The 21488-nt window shown below is 47.2% G+C and overlaps 1 protein-coding gene across 2 annotated transcripts in view; it reads left to right on the top strand.

The window, feature by feature from the left end:
- The window catches only part of PLEK (pleckstrin), a 31753-nt gene that overhangs the window by 1819 nt on the left and 8446 nt on the right, over positions 1 to 21488 (top strand). The window contains exons 2-6 of one of the 2 annotated variants that reach the window (XM_075413294.1): positions 1767 to 1909; positions 2010 to 2193; positions 13450 to 13560; positions 17353 to 17508; positions 20782 to 20963. In XM_075413294.1, coding sequence (XP_075269409.1) covers positions 13513 to 13560; positions 17353 to 17508; positions 20782 to 20963 — 386 coding nt within the window. In that variant the 5' untranslated portion in view covers positions 1767 to 1909; positions 2010 to 2193; positions 13450 to 13512. Of the gene's footprint in view, positions 1 to 1766; positions 1910 to 2009; positions 2194 to 13392; positions 13561 to 17352; positions 17509 to 20781; positions 20964 to 21488 lie in introns of both variants that reach the window. The other variant, XM_075413293.1, reaches the window with a different exon arrangement.

Below are 21488 nucleotides of genomic sequence, written 5' to 3'. Positions count from 1 at the left end.
ACCTTAATGGCCCTGACCAGCCTCACCTGGGGCTTCCACCCACACTCTGCCCATGCGCCCTATTTCAGCTCAGCTCTGGGCTTTCAGTCCCTTCCTAAGTTATGCTTAGCAGTGCTGGTCTCTAGCTCTGCCACAGACATATCCAGCCATGGATGCTGTTGATCCTGACCTGCAGGCTGGCTACCTGACTTGACCTTAGCCCATACCCATGGAGGTGCCTGATGCTGTGGGTTGCTCCCTCACTGAAGGTGGTGGGATGGGCCCTGGCTAGAGAAACCCGTGCCTTTCCAGTCTCCATGGGGATTTTCCATGGGTCCCAGCCCTCAGGCTGCTGCATGGTTACCTGACATTAATTGCTTGATATTCTGCAGGGAGCAAAATACCTGCAGGAAGAAGGAGGCAGTGTGGTTTTGCTAGGAGCACAGAGCAAATGTGCTGACCTGTACAAGATTGAAAGCTAAATAGATCATCATAGACTTAGGACAAGGTCCCATTTCTCTTAAGCTATAGCAGTAATTTACTTCCAGGAACAAAGACATAAATTTGTGTCCATTCCTCCACTCTCTGCATCTACATTTCAGGGTGAGGTTTGGAATTTTTGATGTCTTTGCAAAGTGCAAAACTGCATTTTTGGGGAGGTTTTTTTTTCAGTCGTTCAAATCTACCTTTTGTTTCCCCTGGCATCTGAGGCTTCCCAGCGTGTTATCTGGAGTCAGCAAGGTACACTGAGCTTATTCCACTCCCTTGGGGCAGGAACATTGCAGCACTCTGCTGTGCCTTGTCCAGCCCCTTAGTGCTTTTGAAGGGAGTGGTGAGCTGCAGCCAGCATGCTCAGCTATTCTCATCTTTGTTTTTCTTCCCAGAACTAGGAAAGTCTTCTTGCACTGCAGCTTCATCCTCCAAGACCTCTCTCTTGTGCCTAGGCCTTCCCTGCTGCAGCTACATTGCCTGCATGTATCACTGATGGGGAACTACTGTAGGGGAGAGGGGAGTACGTCACAGGTGAGGTTGGATGCATCCAATGAAAAGTCAGGGCTAATATCCAGACAAGCTATTGTCTATGCTTTGTGCTGGCCCAGTTTGTCTAGAAAACATTCTGGAGAAATCCATTTGGTCTCTCAGCTGCATCCACTCAGCATGATCTCTCTATGCATGATAATGTCAACTGTGTAAGCTTTTCAGTATTACCATTTATGCAGGCCTTCCCACATAGAGTTAATGCACTAATCCTGATGCATAGCTCCACATTCAATATAGAAAATGTGCCTTGAGGTCAGAACAAGATGGCTGATTTATGATGGCCAACCCACAGCATTTAGATTCCAAGGTGACATGGACAATATCTATAATAGTCTTTTCACACTTGCCCCTCTTTGATTACTTTCTTAACACAGTGCTAAGTTTGGAAATGTTCTGGTTTTGGGTTTCTTTTCAAGAAGTGGATGCAAAGCCACAATCTCTCATTCACTAAAAATAGCCGTATGTGTGATTCCGTATGGAGTGAATTGTGCTGAGACTTGCACCTGCCAGCTCTCAGTGTAATACTGTAATGCTTTTGAGGCCTCTGCGCAGAAGTAAGAAAGGGTTTTACTGAGCTATAAGCCAGACTGAATCTTTGTCACCTTTGTAAACCACTTGCCTGTATTATTTCTCCCGTGTAGACAATCATTTTGAACATATAGCATTTGGTTTAATTTCCCCTGGAAATGCAGCTTGCTTTGTTGGAGAGATGCATATTTATGGAGAACTCACGTGCTTTGTTACAGATGGAGTGCGTTCATGGCATTTACAGTGCAGCAAACATGTCTGAAGAACAGCTGTGCAGGGCTAGTAGAGAGAGCAGTGAAGCTGATGTAACAAGCTGAGAAACCGCCTGTCTTCCTTGCAGCTGACACATTTATTTGCAAAGGTATGGTTCCAATTTTCATGAGAAAGCCCATCAGTCTCTCAGCTAGATCCCTTGCTCAGGTAAATGTGGTTGATTGCTTTTTTTTTTTAAATGCTTGCAGAAGTGGACACTGAAGTAGCAGACAAAAACCCCACAATACAGCAGCAAGATCTCCTGTACAAGAACAGATCCCTCGCCAGTAAACTGAACTAAGATATTCACCTCTGTTGCAGATTGTGCTGTTGTGACAAGTATTGCTAATCCAGTATCATGCACCTTACTTTGGACAGAATTGGGAGAACAGGGTAAGTTATAGCAGGTTTCCACAATGCAGGTCCCTTTCTTCCAGACAAAGCTCTGTCCTTCCCTCTGTGTAGAGCTAGAAGAAATACAGCTCTTCCTCTTTCTTGTGCCCAGTGCTGCTCTTTAGGAGTGGCTGCACAAAGAAGACATGCATCAGCAGTCCAGGCTGTCCCTCACACCTGCCATGGTCACTGTATGACTAAGGACCATTTTGCTTCACATGAATGATTTAGCTGATCAGGACATTTCTGCCTGGGAGAAGATGAAGCGCTGATTCCCCTGTGGTGATGTGTGTTAAGTGAAACCAAGCCTCAGTGTTAAAAGAAAAGGATTGTTCCAGACTCGTAAGGTAGAGGGGCAAAAGGAATAGCTGAGCTTTAAAGATTAAATAGAAACAATATGTAGAAAAAAAGCATTGTGAAAGTAGTTGCTTCCAGCTAATATTGGATGGAGGTAATTTTGTGCTTTAGCACTGAGTTGCTTAGGTAGCTAATGGTAAATTCTGGAGTCATTGGCTTGGTGCCACTGTGTCTAGAATTGCATTTCACACCTCCAAGTGCTTTTCATGCAGGTAAATGAGAAACTGAGCTTTTGTGAAATTGTGGACTCAGCATCCTTTTTTTTTCACATTAAATCTCTTTTTAGTATAAGGTTATATAGATGTTCTGCTGAAGAGGATCTGTCCCTGGACATTTCAAATCATCAATTTATTGTGCAAGGCCCTGTCATCCTGACTCAGCACAAACACTGAACCAGCAGCAGCAGACCAGCAGGAAAAACTGTTGAAAGGCTGCCTGCAGGGAGGAAAATGCTGGCAAATTATTTTGTCTTTGTTCCCCATAAGCCCTTCCAGCTGGGGAAGGGGTTTCGTTTCGTCAGGTCTGAGGGGCAGCAAGGTAGAGACAGAAGGAAGTACTAACTGTGAGCCAGTTCTTGGTCTCTAATGCTTGCCACATGCTCTGTAGCATTATGTCCTCAAGGCAGCTAATAAAGGGATAGTTTGACTTCCAACCACACAGTGAGAGGTATTTAATTTGAGTTGTTGTTGTCTATGATCTGTATTTTTGGGTTATCCAATCAGAGAGACAAAAAAGTGTACCTTTTCCCAAAGATGGAACCACTAGAACAAAAGTAAATAATTCACCTTCTTAATGCAAAAGGAATTACTGACCAAAAAAGACATTATACAGGGGTCATCTACAAGCTCCTGAGTCCATCAAGCATCATTTTAAGGTTTGTGGGAAACAAAGGGGAGCTTTTACAGAAATAACTCAGAAATTCAGTTAGATCATCTTAGCTCTGGAATGCATCTTCACTTCATTCCAGGTCCTGGGACTGGTAGGCAGATTCCTTACTGTAAATGTGACACAGAGCTTTTTGACCATTTTTTAGTGATAAGTTTTTACTTTTAGCTTGGTTTTGAGAGAGCATGAAGCTTTTATTAGCTATGTGTGAGTGTTTTGGTTTCGGCTGCCGCCGGCAACAAAAGCGCCACGCGGCCGCCCCTCCCCCCGCCGGCGTGCGGAGGAGAATGGAAAGAAAGAGGCAGAAACTGGTGGGTCGGGATAAGGGCAGTTTAACAGAACAGCAAACAGAGGGAAAACAGGAACAACAACGATACAAATAAGGAGAAAACACAACCACGAACCGTACAACAGCCGCTCTCCCGAAACCGGACCGGCGCTGCGCCCGCCCAAGCCGCGAGTGCCTTCCCGCCGCACCCCCCCCCCCACCGGAACCCAGCGTGACGTCACATGGTATGGAATACCAGGCTCTGTTTGGCCAGGTGGGGTCAGCCCCCACCCCCCGGCTGTGCCCCTTCCTGGAGTCCGGTGAAAATTAACCCTGTTCTGGCCAAACCCAGGACATTATCCACCCCTTATTCCATACCATCTACGTCATGCCCAGGTCCCCCATTGTCCGGTCGATCACCACCACTTCTCCTGTCTCCAGATATCATTCCCTTAGTCTATGGATCATCACTCTAAAGTGTCCGTTGAGTTCATTTAATCCATGACTTCGGGCTCCATCTGTCGTTACGGTCTTCCGTGGCAGGAGAGGTGATGTGTGGTGATGGGCGGTCACTTGCTGCATCCGGAGCTCACGGCTGATGTATCTGGTGCAGCCCGTGCCCACAGTCTGCAGGAGATGTTGATCTTGATGAAGTTGCTGGATGCCAGTTGTTGAAAACCAGGTCCAGTTCCATCATTGCTGTGCTCTGCTAGGTTTTCATTGAAAAAGTCCATCCTTCTTTAATCTGGACGATTCTTACTATGCTACTACTGGTACAAAATATAACAATTATAACAGTGATAACAGACAGTGACAGGGTTATTTAACAACTAACTTTATACAATTTATTTATGGACTATTCTCGCCCAAAATTAAATCCCCATGAGGTACACATCGGACTTCCCCATCCTTCCGCATTACCCACCAGGTACACCCAGGTCCTTGAGCAAAAGCAATCCCACGGACGGGCTTGCCTTTGCCCGAGGCAGGACTAACCCAAACCGTCTTCCCTAACATGTTCCGCATGTGCACTACAGGGACTTTATCCCCTTCTACGGGGCGCTGAGGTTTTGACTGGGCAGGACCAGCCCGGTTGGTGGACCCTCTGGTGTTAACCAACCAGGTGGCCTTTGCTAAATGGGTATCCCAATTTTTGAAAGTCCCACCCCCCATTGCCCTCAAAGTGGTTTTTAGCAGCCCATTGTAACGTTCAGTCTTTCCAGAGGCTGGTGCATGGTAGGGGATGTGATACACCCACTCAATACCGTGTTCTTTGGCCCAGGTGTCTATGAGGCTGTTGCGAAAGTGAGTCCCGTTGTCCGACTCGATTCTTTCGGGGGTGCCATGTCGCCACAGGACTTGTTTTTCCAGGCCCAGGATGGTATTCCGGGCGGTGGCATGGGGCACAGGGTAGGTTTCCAGCCATCCGGTGGTGGCCTCCACCATTGTGAGTACATAGCGCTTGCCTTGGCGGGTTTGTGGCAGTGTGATGTAGTCAATCTGCCAAGCCTCCCCATATTTATATTTTAGCCATCGTCCTCCATACCACTGAGGCTTTACCCGCTTAGCTTGCTTGATTGCAGCGCATGTCTCACATTCATGGATAACCTGTGCAATAGTGTCCATGGTCAAGTCCACCCCTCGGTCACGAGCCCATCTGTATGTCGCGTCTCTTCCTTGGTGGCCCGAGGTGTCATGGGCCCACCGAGCTATAAAGAGTTCACCCTTATGTTGCCAGTCCAGATCCACCTGAGCCACTTCAATCTTAGCAGCCTGATCTACCTGCTGGTTGTTTTGATGTTCTTCAGTGGCCCGACTCTTAGGGACGTGGGCGTCCACGTGACGGACTTTTACAGCCAACTGCTCTAGCCGGGCAGCAATATCTTGCCACAGTGGGGCAGCCCAGATAGGTTTGCCTCTGCGCTGCCAGTTGTTCTTCTTCCATTGCTGCAGCCACCCCCACAAGGCATTGGCCACCATCCAAGAGTCGGTGTAAAGATAGAGCACTGGCCACTTCTCTCGACTGGCAATGTCTAAAGCCAGCTGGATGGCTTTCACCTCTGCAAACTGGCTGGACTCACCTTCTCCCTCGGCAGTTTCCGCGACTTGTCGTGTAGGGCTCCATACAGCAGCCTTCCACCTCCGCTGCTTCCCCACAATGCGACAGGACCCATCCGTGAACAGGGCATACTGTTTCTTATCTTCTGGCAGCTGGTTATACAGTGGGGCCTCTTCAGCACGTGTCACCTCCTCCTCTGGCGATGCTCCAAAATCTTTGCCTTCTGGCCAGTCCATGATGACCTCTAGAATTCCTGGGCGACTGGGGTTTCCCATTCGGGCACGCTGGGTGATCAGAGCGACCCACTTACTCCACGTAGCATCGGTGGCATGATGCGTAGAGGGGACCCTCTCTTTGAACATCCAGCCCAGGACCGGCAATCGTGGAGCTAGGAGGAGCTGTGCTTCAGTGCCGACCACTTCTGAAGCAGCTCGAACGCCTTCATATGCTGCCAGAATCTCTTTTTCAGTGGGAGTATAGCGGGCCTCGGATCCTTTGTATCCCCGGCTCCAGAACCCCAGGGGTCGACCTCGAGTCTCCCCTGGTGCTTTCTGCCAGAGACTCCAGGTTGGGCCATTCTCCCCGGCTGCGGTGTAGAGCACGTTTTTAACATCTTGCCCTGACCGGACTGGACCAAGGGCTACGGCATGAACTATCTCCCGTTTAATCTGTTCAAATGCCTGTCGTTGCTCAGGGCCCCATTCAAAATCATTCTTCTTCCGGGTCACGTGGTACAGAGGACTCACAATTTGGCTGTAATTTGGGATGTGCATCCTCCAAAAACCCACAACACCCAGGAAGGTCTGTGCTTCCTTTTTGCTGGTTGGTGGAGACATAGCTGCTATTTTGTTGATGACATCCATTGGGATTTGACGGCGCCCATCCTGCCATTTTATTCCCAAAAACTGGATCTCTTGTGCAGGTCCCTTGACTTTACTTCGCTTAATGGCGAAACCGGCTTTCAGAAGGATCTGAACTATTTTTCTCCCCTTTCTCAAAAACTTCCTCCGCTGTGTCGCCCCATATAATGATGTCATCGATGTACTGCAGATGTTCTGGGGCTTCACCCTTTTCCAGTGCAGTCTGGATTAGTCCATGGCAAATGGTGGGACTGTGTTTCCACCCCTGGGGCAGTCGATTCCAGGTGTACTGGATGCCCCTCCAGGTGAAAGCAAACTGTGGCCTGCACTCTGCTGCCAAAGGGATGGAGAAGAATGCATTAGCGATGTCAATTGTAGCGTACCACTTGGCTGCCTTTGACTCCAGCTGATATTGAAGTTCTAGCATGTCTGGCACGGCAGCACTCAGCGGTGGTGTGACTTCATTCAGGCCACGGTAGTCTATTGTCAGTCTCCACTCTCCAGTAGATTTTCTCACTGGCCATATGGGACTATTAAAGGGTGAGCGAGTTTTGCTGATCACTCCTTGACTCTCCAGTTGACGGATCAGCTGATGAATGGGGAGAAGGGAGTCTCGGTTGGTACGATACTGTCGCCGGTGCACCGTTGTGGTTGTGATGGGTACCTGTTGTTCTTCAACCCTCAGCAACCCCACAACGGAAGGATCCTCCGAGAGACCAGGCAAAATGGACAGCTGTTTAATTTCTTCCGTCTCCACAGCAGCTATGCCAAAAGCCCACCGATACCCCTTTGGGTCCTTGAAATAGCCTCTCCTAAGATAGTCTATGCCAAGGATGCACGGAGCCTCGGGGCCAGTTACAATGGGGTGCTTCTGCCACTCCTGCCCAGTGAGGCTCACTTCAGCCTCCAGTACACTCAGCTCTTGGGACCCCCCTGTCACTCCAGAAATGCAAATGGACTCTGACCCTTTGAACTCTGATGTCATTAAAGTACACTGTGCACCAGTGTCCACTAGAGCTTTATACTCTTGTGGATCTGACGTGCCAGGCCACCGAATCCACACCGTCCAATAGACACGGTTGTCCCTTTCCTCCACCTGGCTGGAGGCAGGGCCCCTCTAATCCTCGTCAGAGAATTTGCTGCTCACCTGCTGTAAAAATGACTTGGAGGTCCCCTCCAGAGGATCAGAATCAAGGTCAAACTTTCTACCTGGTCTGGAGAGCTGGCTTCTGGAAACTGGAGCGGCACTTTTCCTAACAGAATCCCCTTTGGTGATTGTTTTCCCTCGCAACTCACGTACTCGGGCCTCTAGACTTGAGGTGGGTTTTCCATCCCACTTCCTCATGTCCTCTCCGTGGTCACGCAGGTAAAACCACAGGGTGCCCCGTGGTGTGTAGCCTCTGTACTCTCTCTCCTGAGCAGAGAAACGCTTGCCCCTAATAGCTGAGATGCGGGCCCGCACAGGTGGGGAGTAGGACATATCCTCTTTGAATTGCTGGAACTGTCGGGACAGTTTATTCACAGCTGAGACAAGGGAGGAAGAGAGACTTTCCTCATATTGGCGGAGTCTGACAGCCACCTCATCCACTGTTGGTGCCTCTTTACCTTTCCAGTTTACAACTGCCAGTGAGTTGGCATGCAAGGAGGGTGCGCTCCGCACAAACTTCCTCCACATGGATTGTGAGCACTGGAGTTCATCTGGGTCTGTGGGTACCTGCTCATCGTCTGTGTCACAGTAAACCAGCTCCCGCACAGCTAATTCCCTCAAGTACTGAATACCCCTTTCCATATTGGTCCACTTGCCAGGATAGCATACAAAATCGTCACTGAAGGGGTACCTCTCCCTCACGCCTGACAGAAGTCTCCTCCAGAGGCTGAGGATTTGTTCCTTTTTCCCAATGGCCTTGTCAATGCCCCCATCCCTGGCCAGGGATCCCAGCTGCTTGGCTTCCTTGCCCTCTAATTCCAAGCTGCTGGCCCCATTATCCCAGCACCGCAGCAGCCAGGTGGCAATGTGCTCGCCAGGGTGGCGGCTGAAGTCTTTCCTCATGTCTCGCAGCTCGCCCAGGGACAGGGACCGGGTGATGATCTCTGTCTCTGTCTCCCGCGATGACCCTGGCTCATCGTCATCCCTCCTGGAGCGATCTGCTCTCTTTGCGTCTTTCTTTAGTTTTACAGGGGCGACTGCTACCTGCACAGGTTGGTCATTGGGCTCAGTCACTGTGCCTGTGGCTGGAGCTGGGGCTGGAGCATCTGCTGTGCCCGCTGGGGAAACCGAGGCAGACCCTGCAGCTGTGGCAGCGGTGGTGCTGGTCGGGGGGGCTGTGACTGCCTGCTGGGCTGGAGGTGCTGCAGGGCCGGCTGGGGGGGCAGCGCCAGTCGCAGCGCCTGCCGCTTCGTTTCCCCCCTTTTCCCCTTTAGGGCACTGAACAGTGTTAAACAGGGCAGCTCGGTAGGCGTGGGCCAGACCCCAGCACGTTGCTGTGATCTGTGTCTCTCTGGAGTTCCCAGGGTGGCAGCACACTTTTTGCAGATATTTTACTAGTTTTTCCGGATTCTGTACTTGCTCAGGGGTGAGTTTAAAAAACATCGGGGGTGTCCACTGCCCTAGGTACTTGCCCATGCTGTCCCACACACCCAGCCACTCACAGCTATCCGGCCCCGGGGCAGGTCTCTGCACGATGTTCTTAACGACTTGCTTAGCCCTAAACAAAAACCAAAACCCGTTCAGGAGGCATAACAAAAGGAGAGTGCTGCCCTGAGCATCCCAGGGGTACTCGAAATTATCAAAAGCCGTTAGAACTGGCCTGAAGGAGAGAGGGGGGGCGAAAGAGTGGGGGAAGGTATCCCCTTCGGTTTTCCCCACAGACTGGGTTTGATTATTCACAAATTCTAAGACATAGGATCCGAGGTACGGGAATGACCGCAGAGCCGCATGCAAATACAAGACTAATTTCATGCACAGTGATGTTATCATATCATAAGTCGATATCGTAAGGTAGAGCAAAATCATCATCCTGATCTTTTTCCCAGCGATGATGAACAGCATGGCAGTAAACACATACAGCAAGTAAGGATTTACGTAGCACAGATATTTGATCAAAGTCAGAAACATTTTTACCGGCGACTTTAACTAGCACAGTAAATGCGTATAATAAATTTTAACAAAATCTATGAAAGCAGTTTTAACACCCGCTGCTCAGCCCTGCCGTTATCCCCGCCCCACGTTGGGCGCCAATTAAATGTTTTGGTTTCGGCTGCCGCCGGCAACAAAAGCGCCACGCGGCCGCCCCTCCCCCCGCCGGCGTGCGGAGGAGAATGGAAAGAAAGAGGCAGAAACTGGTGGGTCGGGATAAGGGCAGTTTAACAGAACAGCAAACAGAGGGAAAACAGGAACAACAACGATACAAATAAGGAGAAAACACAACCACGAACCGTACAACAGCCGCTCTCCCGAAACCGGACCGGCGCTGCGCCCGCCCAAGCCGCGAGTGCCTTCCCGCCGCACCCCCCCCCCCACCGGAACCCAGCGTGACGTCACATGGTATGGAATACCCGGCTCTGTATGGCCAGGTGGGGTCAGCCCCCACCCCCCGGCTGTGCCCCTTCCTGGAGTCCGGTGAAAATTAACCCTGTTCTGGCCAAACCCAGGACAGTGAGTTTCTGTCTCTCTAATAATTTTAGAATCTGTTGGCTGATGTCAAATACACGTGACAGCCAGAGATTTGGAGAGCATATATTGAATCTTTGATTTGCAAAGTGCCTAAAGAATGATTGGCTTGGTCAGCAACTAGGACTTTTAACAGAATCACAGAATCATAGAATGCTTTCAGTTGGAAGGGACATTTAGAGGTCATCTAGCCCAACCCCCCTGCAGTGAGCAGGGACATCTTCAACTAGACCAGGTTGCTCAGAGCGCTGTCCAACCTGGCCTTGAATGTTTCCAGGGACGGGGCCTCCACTGCTTCTCTGGGCAATCTGTTCCAGTGTTTCACCACCCTCATTGTGAAAAATTTCTTCCTTATATCCAGTCTAAATCTTAGTTTAAAGCTATTGCTCTTGTCCTATCGCAACAAGCCCCATCTTTCCTACAGGCCCCCTTCAGGTACTGAAAGGCTGCTGTAAAGTCTCCCCGCAGCCTTCTCTTCTCCAGGCTGAACAGCCCCAACTCTCTCTGCTTTTCCTCACAGGAGAGGCGCTCCAGCCCTCGAATCATCTTTGTGGCCCTCCTCTGGATCTAATCCAACAGCTCCATGTCCTTCTTGTGCTGAGGGCTCCAGAACTGGACACAGGACTCCAGGTGACATCTCACCAGAGCGGTTAGAGTGGCAGAATCCCCTCCCTCGACCTGCTGGCCACACTTCTTTGGATGCAGCTCAGAATACGGCTGGCCTTCTGGGCTGCGAGTGCACATTGGTGGCTCATGTCCAGCTTTGCATCCACCAGTACTCCCAAGTCCTTCTCGGCAGGGCTGCTCCCAATCTGTTTATCCCCCAGCCTGTATTGATACCGGTGTTTGCCCTGACCCAGGTGCAGGAGCCTCTTCTTGGCCTTGTTGAACCTCATGAGGTTCACACAGGCCCACTTCTCCAGCTTGTCCAGGTCCCTCTGGATGACATCCCATCCTTCTGGCATGTCAGCTGCACCACTCAGTTTGGTGTCATCTGCAAACTTGCTGAGGGTGCACTCGATCTCACTATGTCATTGATGAAAACATTAAACGGCGCTGGTCCCAGTATGGACCCCTGAGGGACACCACTTGTCACCAGCAACCATTTGGACATTGAGCCGTTGACCACTACCCTTTTTGCAAGCAACCATCCAACCAATTCCTTATCCACTGAACAGTCCACCCATCAAACCCATATCTCCCCAGTTTAGTGAGAAGGATGTTGTGGGGGACTGTGTCAAAGGCTTTACAAAAATCCAGATAGATGACATCTATTGCTTTTTCCTTGTCCACGGATGTAGTCACTCCATCACAGAAAGCCACTAGGTTGGTCAGGCAGGACTTGCCCTTGGTAGAGCCATGCTGGCTGTCTTGAATCACCTCCCTGTCCTCCATGTGCTTTAGCATAGCTTCTAGGAGGATCTGTTCCATGATCTTCCCAGGCACAGAGGTGAGGCTGACAGGTTGGTAGTTCCCAGGGTCCTCCTTTCTACCGTTTTTAAAAATGGGCACAATGTTTCCCTTCTTCCAGTTACCAGGGGTTTCACCTGACTGCCGTGACTTTTCAAATATCATGGAGAGTGTCTTGGCAACTACATGAGGCAATTCCCTCAGGACCCTGGGATGCATTTCATAGACTTACGTACATTCAGGTTCCTCAGGCGGTCACGAACCTGATCTTCCCTTACTGTGTGAGGGGCTTTACCCACCTCGTCCCCATCTTGTGGTCCACTGACTCAGGAGGGGTGAGGAGAGAGGTTGCCAGTGAAGACTGAGGCAAAAAAGTTGTTGAGTACCTCAGCCTCCTCCTCATCTGTTGATACTAGATCGCCGTTCTTGTTCATCATGGGGGGTACACTTTTTTTAACCTTCCTTTTCTGGTTGACATACCTGTAGAAGCCCTTCTTGTTATTCTTGGCATCAAATTCAGCTCCAGCTGTGCCTTGGCCTTCCTGACCTCATCCCTACACAACCGGGCAACATCCCTATACTCTCTCAGGGTACTTGTCCCTGCTTCCACTGCCTGTGCAGTTCCATCTTGCTCGTTAGTTTGACCAGCAAGTCTTGACTCAGCCCTGCTGGTCTCTTCCTTTCCTTGCTTGATTTCTTACACCTGGGGACTGAGAGCTCTTGCGCTCTATGGGAAGCATAGAAACCTTGTCAGACTTCTGTATACTTTTGAGTAAAGGCTGAGACAAACAAAGTCAAATGGAGAGCAGGAATTTCTGTCTGTGGAAGAAATCCCTCTTCGGGGATCTTTACAAGTGGCAGAGGTGACAGGTGGAGTAACCCTGGGATCAGCCCTTATCTGAATGGGCTCAGCTGTAAAAGTGACTTGGAGTCTTGTGCATGGGAGAATACTTTGCTCTTCGCAATGCGGCAGCCTGCGTATTGCCGGCCATATACCACCACCCTTCCTTCTGTCTAGGGAAGAGGAATTGTGACTTTGCTATATATCAGCTTTTGGAAAATTATGGTTTTGCCTTATCTTTTACCAAATATAGCCAAATGAGCTCTGCAGCAAGTAGAAGATGCTCATACAAAGTGACATTCTGTGGTGCTTTATGTAATCTGCTGGTTTAATCCACTTATGCGTATTTGACAGCTAACGTCTTTGGAAGGCCTCAGAATCAAACTCCAAAACCCGATCAAGTCTGATGAACAAATTTCTTGTATCAGCAGAGGGCGCATGGTCATTAACCAAGCGAGGGCCCTCCAGCTCGCTGCCAGACCCCACGTGCTCCCCCACTGGGAGTCAGACTGCGAAGACAGGATGAAGTGACAGAACCGGAGAGTTGGAAACCTGTCTCCAAGATCCTTTTAGCATGCACCAAGCAGCAACACAGTACACCGCCCTGTTTGTTGTTTTGCTAGAGTGCATGTGTTTGTGGACTGGGCCTGATTTCTTGGGACTGGGCACTAAAATGCTTATTTAATTTCTCAGGACTCTGTCATCAAGGCTGCCTGTATTTGATACAGTTGAGCATTTTGTCAGGCTGTTGCATGTTCTGTCAGAGGCATACTATAAATACACACGTGCTTATGCGTTTCCCTATCTCTCACTCTGTAAGAGGAAATGGGCTTGTTTTCATGTGATTAGCAGGCAGAGGAACTTGTGAAAGTGACACAGCTGTACTGTAAAAACGCCAACCCACAGACTTTGCTGCCAGAGGAACTTAACTGCCAGTGCTGATAGACCTGAGAGTGGGATTCCTGAGACATGGAGCGAGAACCGATGCGGATAAGGGAGGGCTACTTGGTTAAGAAGGTAAGTGGGCAGTTTTGGACTGAGGGGAGGAGGAAGATAACTCAGAACAGATTGGGAAGGCGTAGCGAAATGTACTTTGGTTTCAGTTATTAAAAAAAGGATCATCTTTTTCCAAAAAGAAAAGGCAAATGAACAGAATTCCTTGAGCAGTAAAACTATGTGATATTAGTGATTATAGAGGTACTTGCTACCAGTCGTATCTTGTCAGAATACTACAAAAGGCATTTTGCACATATCTCAGATGTACCTTTTGATCAAAAGATTTGTATTTTTGTTAAGTAACCTAATTCCCTCAGTAGAAGCTTTGCAAAACAGGTAACAGTTTGAAGTGGCCACAGCCTACTCTGTTGCATTTAATTGCTGAGTTAAGCATCAAGGAAGCATAGTGAGATTAAGGAGGTCAGATCACGTTGGCCTCGAGAGAGTGTGTGGGGCCACGGGCACTTCTCTTCTTTGGGAAGACAGTTGCTGCCCCACAGCAACCTCTCCTCTCGAGTCTTTTGTGATAGGGCCCATAGGATACGGCCTTGACTTTCATTTAAATCCTTAGTGAGATCAGTCTGGCTTAAAGCAGCCTAACTAAATGGTGTCAATCCTGGTGCAAGAGAGGAGCTCTCTCCTGTGCTGTCTCTGCTCAGCAAAATGAGAATTTCACTCATTAGAACAGCTGGCTGGAGGGATCTCTAAACTGGGACCACTGTTGTGAAGAGGCCACTCCTTGTCTTATTTCCACTGACACTGAAAGGAACTAAGTTTGTAAAGTAATTGCAAAGTGGCAGTGATGCTGTCATGAGGAAGGACAGAGCCAAATTTGTGCTGTACACATTGTAGATCTCTAGTTCCAGTGGCCTGATACATAGAGCAAGAGGCTCACAATCTATATTCCTCCATGACGGGAATGGCTGGAAACTTAGACACTGGAACGATCCCAAACTCTGTGCCTGGCTGGGTATGCTGGGGAATGCATGCAGATGTGCCAGTGTCAGTTGCTCATGTTCCTGCAGTTGCTGGGTCCCCAAAAAGTACCTCTGTGTACGTGCTACTAAAGTTGCTGCTGGGTGCTATTGCAATGGCAACAGGGAAGTCGAAATTGTGCCCATTTCCTAGAACAGCCTCGCAGGTGGGTCCTTATAGAACTGAGCTTATGCTGGTGGTGAGGAACAGCAGTGTGCTAGAGGAAGGGCTGGAGAGCAGAAGGAGCAGAAGATACAAATCACATGGGTACCAGCTGTTCAGTACATCAGTGAGGCTGCTGTGAATTCCACAACCGGAGCTTCACGCAAGGATGAGCATGCTCCTGATTAACCCTACCTGCTGATTATGTATGCTCCTCCTCTCCTTTATGCCTGTAAAGTGAAACCAAGGATTTGACCTCCCAAAGGAGTCATCCATGCAGCCACCGCTCTCTTTGCAGAGAGTGAAGGCCATTTGCCACTGGCTTTCTCCTCTTGATATTTACATTCGGCTGGGGAACAGTGCTGTGCTTGGGGGTCAGTGCATTAGCTGGGACAATGCGACCTCTAGTAAATGTGGGTTCAGAATTCAGTGTTGATTTAGGTCAGCTTAAACATCTGTTTGTATATTTTGGGGACTAGGTGTCATCTTTTGAGCATAAGAAACAGCTAATTTTCTAATCTTGTAGTGCTGCAGATGTTATAAAACTAAGTTGTGCTACCAAAGGGAAGTTGCGTGTGTTTTTTTCAAGTGGCTAATGATTTCAGCGAGCAATTCAAGGAACACCTGTTTGTATCTGCAGTCTTTGGAGTAGGTGTGACAATTTGAATTTTCATCCAGGAAAATCAAATCCAGTATCCTGCTTGCTTGTCTTTCATGAGATGTTTTAGATAAGAACAGTGTGACCATATTTGGCTTTGCTGATGGTGTGGATCTGAGACTGGCAGTCTGACACTGCTGCACGGTAGCTTCCATTGGCAGAGCATGTCAGAATCTGGTTTTCAGGAAGTACTGGACTTGTCTGTTTATGAGCAGAAGTATTGTAACCTGTGGTAAACCCACAAAAAAAAAAGAAGGAAATTGCAGCAGCCCTTGTCTTGGCTAATCATCTTAATTGATATCTTAGCAGAAAATCAACCAGTGGGTCAATTTGGGCTCTCAAAAAATAATAAATCCTTATGGCTTATTAAAAAAAAAAATCAAAAGAAAACAAAAGTAAACCTATATGTGGTACCCAGATGAGAGTCTCTTTTGTAGTTCCCTGTTTAGCTGGGTTTCCAGAGAGCCTCCAAGGCAATGACTTTCCTTTAGAAGGTAGCATTCATTTGTGGAGCACCTTCTTCCAGTGAGGGCTGCAGAGGCTGGAAGCAGGTCCTGCTCTTAGCGAGATCTCAGCTGACAGTTTTCCCTCCCCACCCTGTCATTGAACATAAGGTCTTGATTCAGAGTGCAAAAGGCCTTTCTTGGAAGGTAGGGCAGCAAAAAAGGATGTGACAGACAAAGGGTTCATTTGGGGAATAATAATAATAATAATAATTCTGTCCCATTCACTTTTGCCAAAATACCAAACGCAAATGTAACTAACTCTGCACAGGTCTCAGCTGTAACAAATCAAAACAAGCCATTTTCACAGCACAACAGTGGCTGCCTTGCTTCTGTCTGCAGCTTTAGCACTGCTCCATGGTCTGAGGAGGACAGGGATACCGTGTGTGGAGAAGGACGAGTATAAATTTAGATTTCTCTTGGTAACAGAAAGAGCAAGGGAAGCTAATATTTTTGAAGGATGGCCTCCGATTTGGGGCACACAGATGTTGATTGTGCTTTGGTAACTCTTCAGAGGAAGTGTTGGTATTCCGCATATTTAAATGTTCATTTGGCTGAGCAGTAAGTCACTTGGGTATCTGGGATTGTGACCACTTTTGAAGTTGGTTGCAGGCAGGACCAGAGAGGTTACGTAGCTAGAGTGCAACAGTCTTAGTAATTCTAGCGGTTAATCGTGCTCAACACAGAGAAACAGGTTGTTCCTCTCTGAGTCCCTGAGAGTTTCATTATATGTAGGATCCAGCCCTGTCTTTATCTCTGTATTTCTTCCATCCAACAGCTGTGTTTCAGGAATAGGAAGTAAAAGCTTTAAAAGATGAAATGAAGCACCTCGATTCCTCACCGCAGCATTTAGAGATCTGCAGCCTCAGGCCCTTAAACTCTTCATTACTCTTACAGTTTGTTCAAAGTGTTCAAGGCCAGGTTGGACGGGGCTTTGAGCAGCCTGGTCTAGTGGAAGGTGTCCCTGCCCATGGCAGGGGGCTGGAGCTAGATGATCTTTAAGCTCCCTTCCAACCCAAACCATTCTGTGATTCTATGTCTAGAAGTCCTCTGAGATGTGTGCTTTCTTATCAGACAGCCAAGCCTCAATGACTGTCTTGTAGCATCAAGTCCTAAATACAGCATGGGATGCCCAAGTTAATGAGACAGTCCTAATGTGCCTGTTACATCCAGAAATTTTGAGGATTATTCAGAATATTGCCACTATGTCATCTTGAAGACAGTGGCTGGGACTAACTGATACTGAAAAGGAACACCTCTGAGGCAGGCAATGCGATTTTGAAAAACTCATGGCTGGGATGACTACAAGGGGAAATTAATGCTGGTCAGAAGAACAACAACAATGTTTTTAAACAGCATAGTAAGATGAGTGCGGTTGTGGTATATTCCTCTTGAGACACTAACTATAGTTATTTTAGCATCAGTCAGACACTCCCTGAAAGGTCATATCTTCAGCAGATATCATGTGAAGAGTGATTTATTGAACGTAATATACACAGTGATTTATTGATGCAGGGCAGCATGTTTAATACCTGGAAGCCCATGTGGGTCGTGCTCTTAGAAGATGGAGTTGAATTCTACAAGCGGAAGGCTGACAACAGCCCCAAAGGGATGGTCCCGCTAAAAGGAAGCTCTATTAACAGCCCATGCCAAGATTTTGGCAAAAGAATGGTAAGTACTTTATTTACAACAATGACTGACAGTATACTTTTACTCCTGGAGGCACTGAAGGGGCAAAAGGCTTGTGGTTACAAATTCCAGATTCCACCTGAGTGGTGACTCTCACTTGTCGTAGAAGGTCACAAGCAGGCTTGGACTTGTATAGTATTTGAAAGGTGTGACTGCTCAGGAAACATTTGGGATACTTCAAAAGGAGCAATTCAGAATGGGATTTGTTTAGGTTTTTTTTTTTAATTTCTGAGTCTGTCAGAGAGCAGAGCTAAATTATATTGTTGTGAGGACACTTAGCAGCTGAATAGGGCAACTCCTATGTTAAATATAAATCTAGCTGCCTCAGAATAAAGGTGTGGGAAACTATTTCATGAGCAGTGGAAGCATTTATTTGTTGTCAAAGAGCAACAACTGGCTTGCTCAGACAGGAAGGAGATAAATGCTGTGACACAGATGCCCCAGTAAAGCTGTAATTCCAAACCTTTTTATTACTATTTGGTAACTACCTGACCCCACACACTTCACATTCATGCTATCTGTATTAATCACACACTGAACTGTTACTTGTAGGGCTTTCGCAAGTGACTGTGAGTCACATCTATGCTCAGAGAGAGAGCAAAAACCAGAACTGATTTAGAGAAAGTAGTTCAAATGTTGCCTGCACATTTGGGATCTCTAAGGTTGAGGGTAGCAGGTGCACGGACTGAGGTCACAATTCCCAATGACACACACAGATCACTATATTCACAAATTCAGAGCCTGTTTGACAGGAAATAAGATACAGGAAGATAAATGTAGGAAGATAAATGTACAAGCATACATATTTTGTTATAAGGTTCCTGAAAAATACTTGTTGGTAAAACAGGATTTGTAGTATGAGCAAAGAATCATATCTTTAGTCAGTCATTTGTTACTTCAGCAACTCAGTTGCATCAGATAGGTATTACGCCTCCAGGAATTCTGCTGACAAAGGCTCCCCCAGAATCTGGAAGATTAACCAATTATAGCTTAAAGAAATTTACTGCAGGGATGCCTGACTAAGACAGAAGTCTCTGAGAGCATTAGAAAAATAGAAAGAAAGTGTGAGAGACTGCATGAGAGAGCAAGCTTCACCTTCTCATATGGGTAAAGTGAGGAGAGTTATACCTGTCCTTGGGTTTTGTGGTGAGTGGAGGCAGTATCCCTAGTGTCAGGTTTGGACATGCTGGCTTTCCTTTTTCCGTCCTTTCTTCTTTTTCTTTCTTCTACTTCTTTCTTTCTTTTCATTTTTCTTTTTTTTCCCTTCCTTGTGCACACCCCATATTTGTATATATATATAAAAAAAGTCGATCCTTATGAAGTCTTGTTAGAATGACATCTGTTAAGGAAAAGGAGCTCTTAACTTAAAAGCTCTCTTTGAGGCAGTGCAATAAAAGGATGGGGCAGAGAATAAAGATTGCCGTTAATCCTGTGCTGAGTCTAAGAAGTTGTAAATGTCTATTTCTCCTGGAAAGAAAAGGTTTTAGAGGGCCATTACCTGGGAGATCCCACTCAGAGCAGGATCACCAAGAACCACCTGCTCTTTCTAGCTCTGCCTAGCTACTGGGGGTTACCCACAGAAGGAGACTGTATTATCGTGCCTGGAAGGAGAATTGCATGACCATGCATTCCCGCCGCATGCCCGTCATAGGTTTTTTGAGCCCTGGGTTGGCAAGGGCCATTGTCCAACTGTTTCAGAAGAGTTTGAGACTAACTGCTGGACTGTGACGATAGTCTCTGCTTTACTTGCCCTTATAAAGCCATACTGTTTGCTTGCTGATTAGCCTGTCATTTTTAGACGCCTGCTGAGTCAGAACCTGTTGTATTTATTCTAATACAACTACAGAACAAATTACAGTTCCACTTATGGGGAACTATATTTTAGAGGAAGTGGAAACCCTCTTGCCTGAGTAATTAGATCCGATTTTCCTTCCAAAAAACCACTGGATGAAAACGAGATCAAACAGTGTGAACTTTGTGGGGGTTGTTTTCGGGTTGGTGTTATCTTTTTTCTGCTTAGAACTACCTTTAAAAGATCTTCTCTCATTTTGGGGGAATACAGTCTTTCCATTTTTGATAGAGTTTTTAGATAGGTAGTGATCATAAGGTGTAGCCAAGGGTTAGATGTATCATCTCCCTACCAAGCCCTGAAAAGTTTGCTAAGCTGCAAATGTGTTCATCTACTCTCCGATGTGACTGTGACCTTTTCTCCCCTTGTGAATCAGGAGCTGAGCAACACGCTGTGGGTTTTTTTTCCCCCTTCAGGCTGACCTCATCTCAGTAAACATTAAGACGAATTTACACCCACTGTAAGCCTGCAGGGGCTGGGCACTTCAGCCTTTCAGAGCTGTGTTGAATTTCCAAGCAAAAGTTAAAATCAGCAGCTATATCAGTGCCACACTGTCCTGGTTTGGGCTGGGGTAGAGTTAATTTTCCTCCCAGCAGCTGCTGTGTTTTGGATTTAGTACAAGAAGAGTGTTGGTAACACTGATGTTTCAGTTGTTGCTATGAAATCAAGGACTTTTTCCCAGTTTCAGCTACTGAACAGGTGTGCAGGTGCTGAGAGGGAGCACAGCCAGACAGATAGCCAAGCTGGCCAATGGAAATATTCCATACCATAAATGTCATGATCAGTTTATGAATGGGGGTTGGCCAGGGTGCAGGGAGCTATCTGCTCTCCTTGTTTCCGGGAGTTTGATCTTTCTGGGGGAAATCTGGGGATTTCGGGGTTCTGTGATCACTGCTTGAGGACTGACTGTGAATCGGTCATTGAGTGGTGAGAAAAATTGTTTTATATAGTTTGTTTTGCATATTCATGATTAGCATTGTTATTATCATTAGTAGTAATATCTACTTTGTTGCCTCATTGAACTATCTTTATCCCAACCCACAAGTTTCCCCTTTTGCCCATTTCTCCTTCCTGTCCTGCTGAGGGGAAGAGGAGGGAGGAATGAGTGGCTGTCTAGTGCTTAGTTGCCAGCTGCTGCGTTAAACCACGAGACACATACCTTGGCTGTACTGACAACATCAGGATTGCTCGTTGAGAAGTAACAAAAGGAGTCAGTTACCTGCACTGTCTGTTCATTCTTTTCTTCAGAGTTTGGGTTTATTTTTTTTAAATTTAGCTGTGGCTTTAAGGCACTTTCCATAGCCCTTAGGCACAGGTAGGCTGTGCATCGTAGTGGTACTGGATTAATTGTCCCCAACTGGCTACACCGAAGTAACATTTAAAAAAAACATAATTTGTCATTCCAGTTTGTCTTCAAGCTAACTGCAGCCAAGCAGCAGGACCACTTTTTTCAAGCTGCCTACCTGGAGGAGAGAGATGCCTGGGTACGGGATATCAAGAAAGCAATTCATTGCATAGATGGAGGCCAAAGGTTTGCCAGAAAATCCACAAGAAAGTCTATCAGACTGCCTGAAACAATCAACCTGAGGTTTGTTCTCATAGCTCTGCTCCCTCATTTACTTCCATCTGCAGGCTGTGTGCGAGAAATATCACCTTGGTCTGGAAGAACTATGAGCATGTTTGTCCATACTACCTCTCTGGTTTCACTCGGAGTCGCTTCTGCATGACTAACAGTTTCAGAGCATACAATGTAGAAGAAATGACCTAGTGATCAGAACTCGGAAGATCATTTTTAATACATCATCTTTTACCAAAACATGCTTATTTATCAAAGGATTTTGCTGATAAGGAGATTTCTGATCATACTGCAGTGCAAAAGGAGACCCCAGCCAAAGTGTGATTCTTGTAGGAGAGGCATTTTTATACAATATATAACTTATTGCTAAAATATTTTAAACCTTTTCTTTGCTCCCCAGAGAAATGCTGATGTTAGCCTAGTTTTTGGATAGTGAGGGGAGAGTGGTGCCTGCCAGAGGAAATGGCAAAGGGAAAAGAAGAAATAAAGGGCACACAGAGGAAGCCATCTGTTTGTCAGTACTTAAAAAAATTAAGG

Source organism: Opisthocomus hoazin, chromosome 2 (genome assembly GCF_030867145.1).
Source record: "Opisthocomus hoazin isolate bOpiHoa1 chromosome 2, bOpiHoa1.hap1, whole genome shotgun sequence".
NCBI classification, from domain to species: Eukaryota; Metazoa; Chordata; class Aves; order Opisthocomiformes; family Opisthocomidae; genus Opisthocomus; species Opisthocomus hoazin.
The sequence above is the reverse complement of the archived record's forward strand: the minus strand, read 5'-3'. Positions and strand labels throughout refer to the sequence as shown.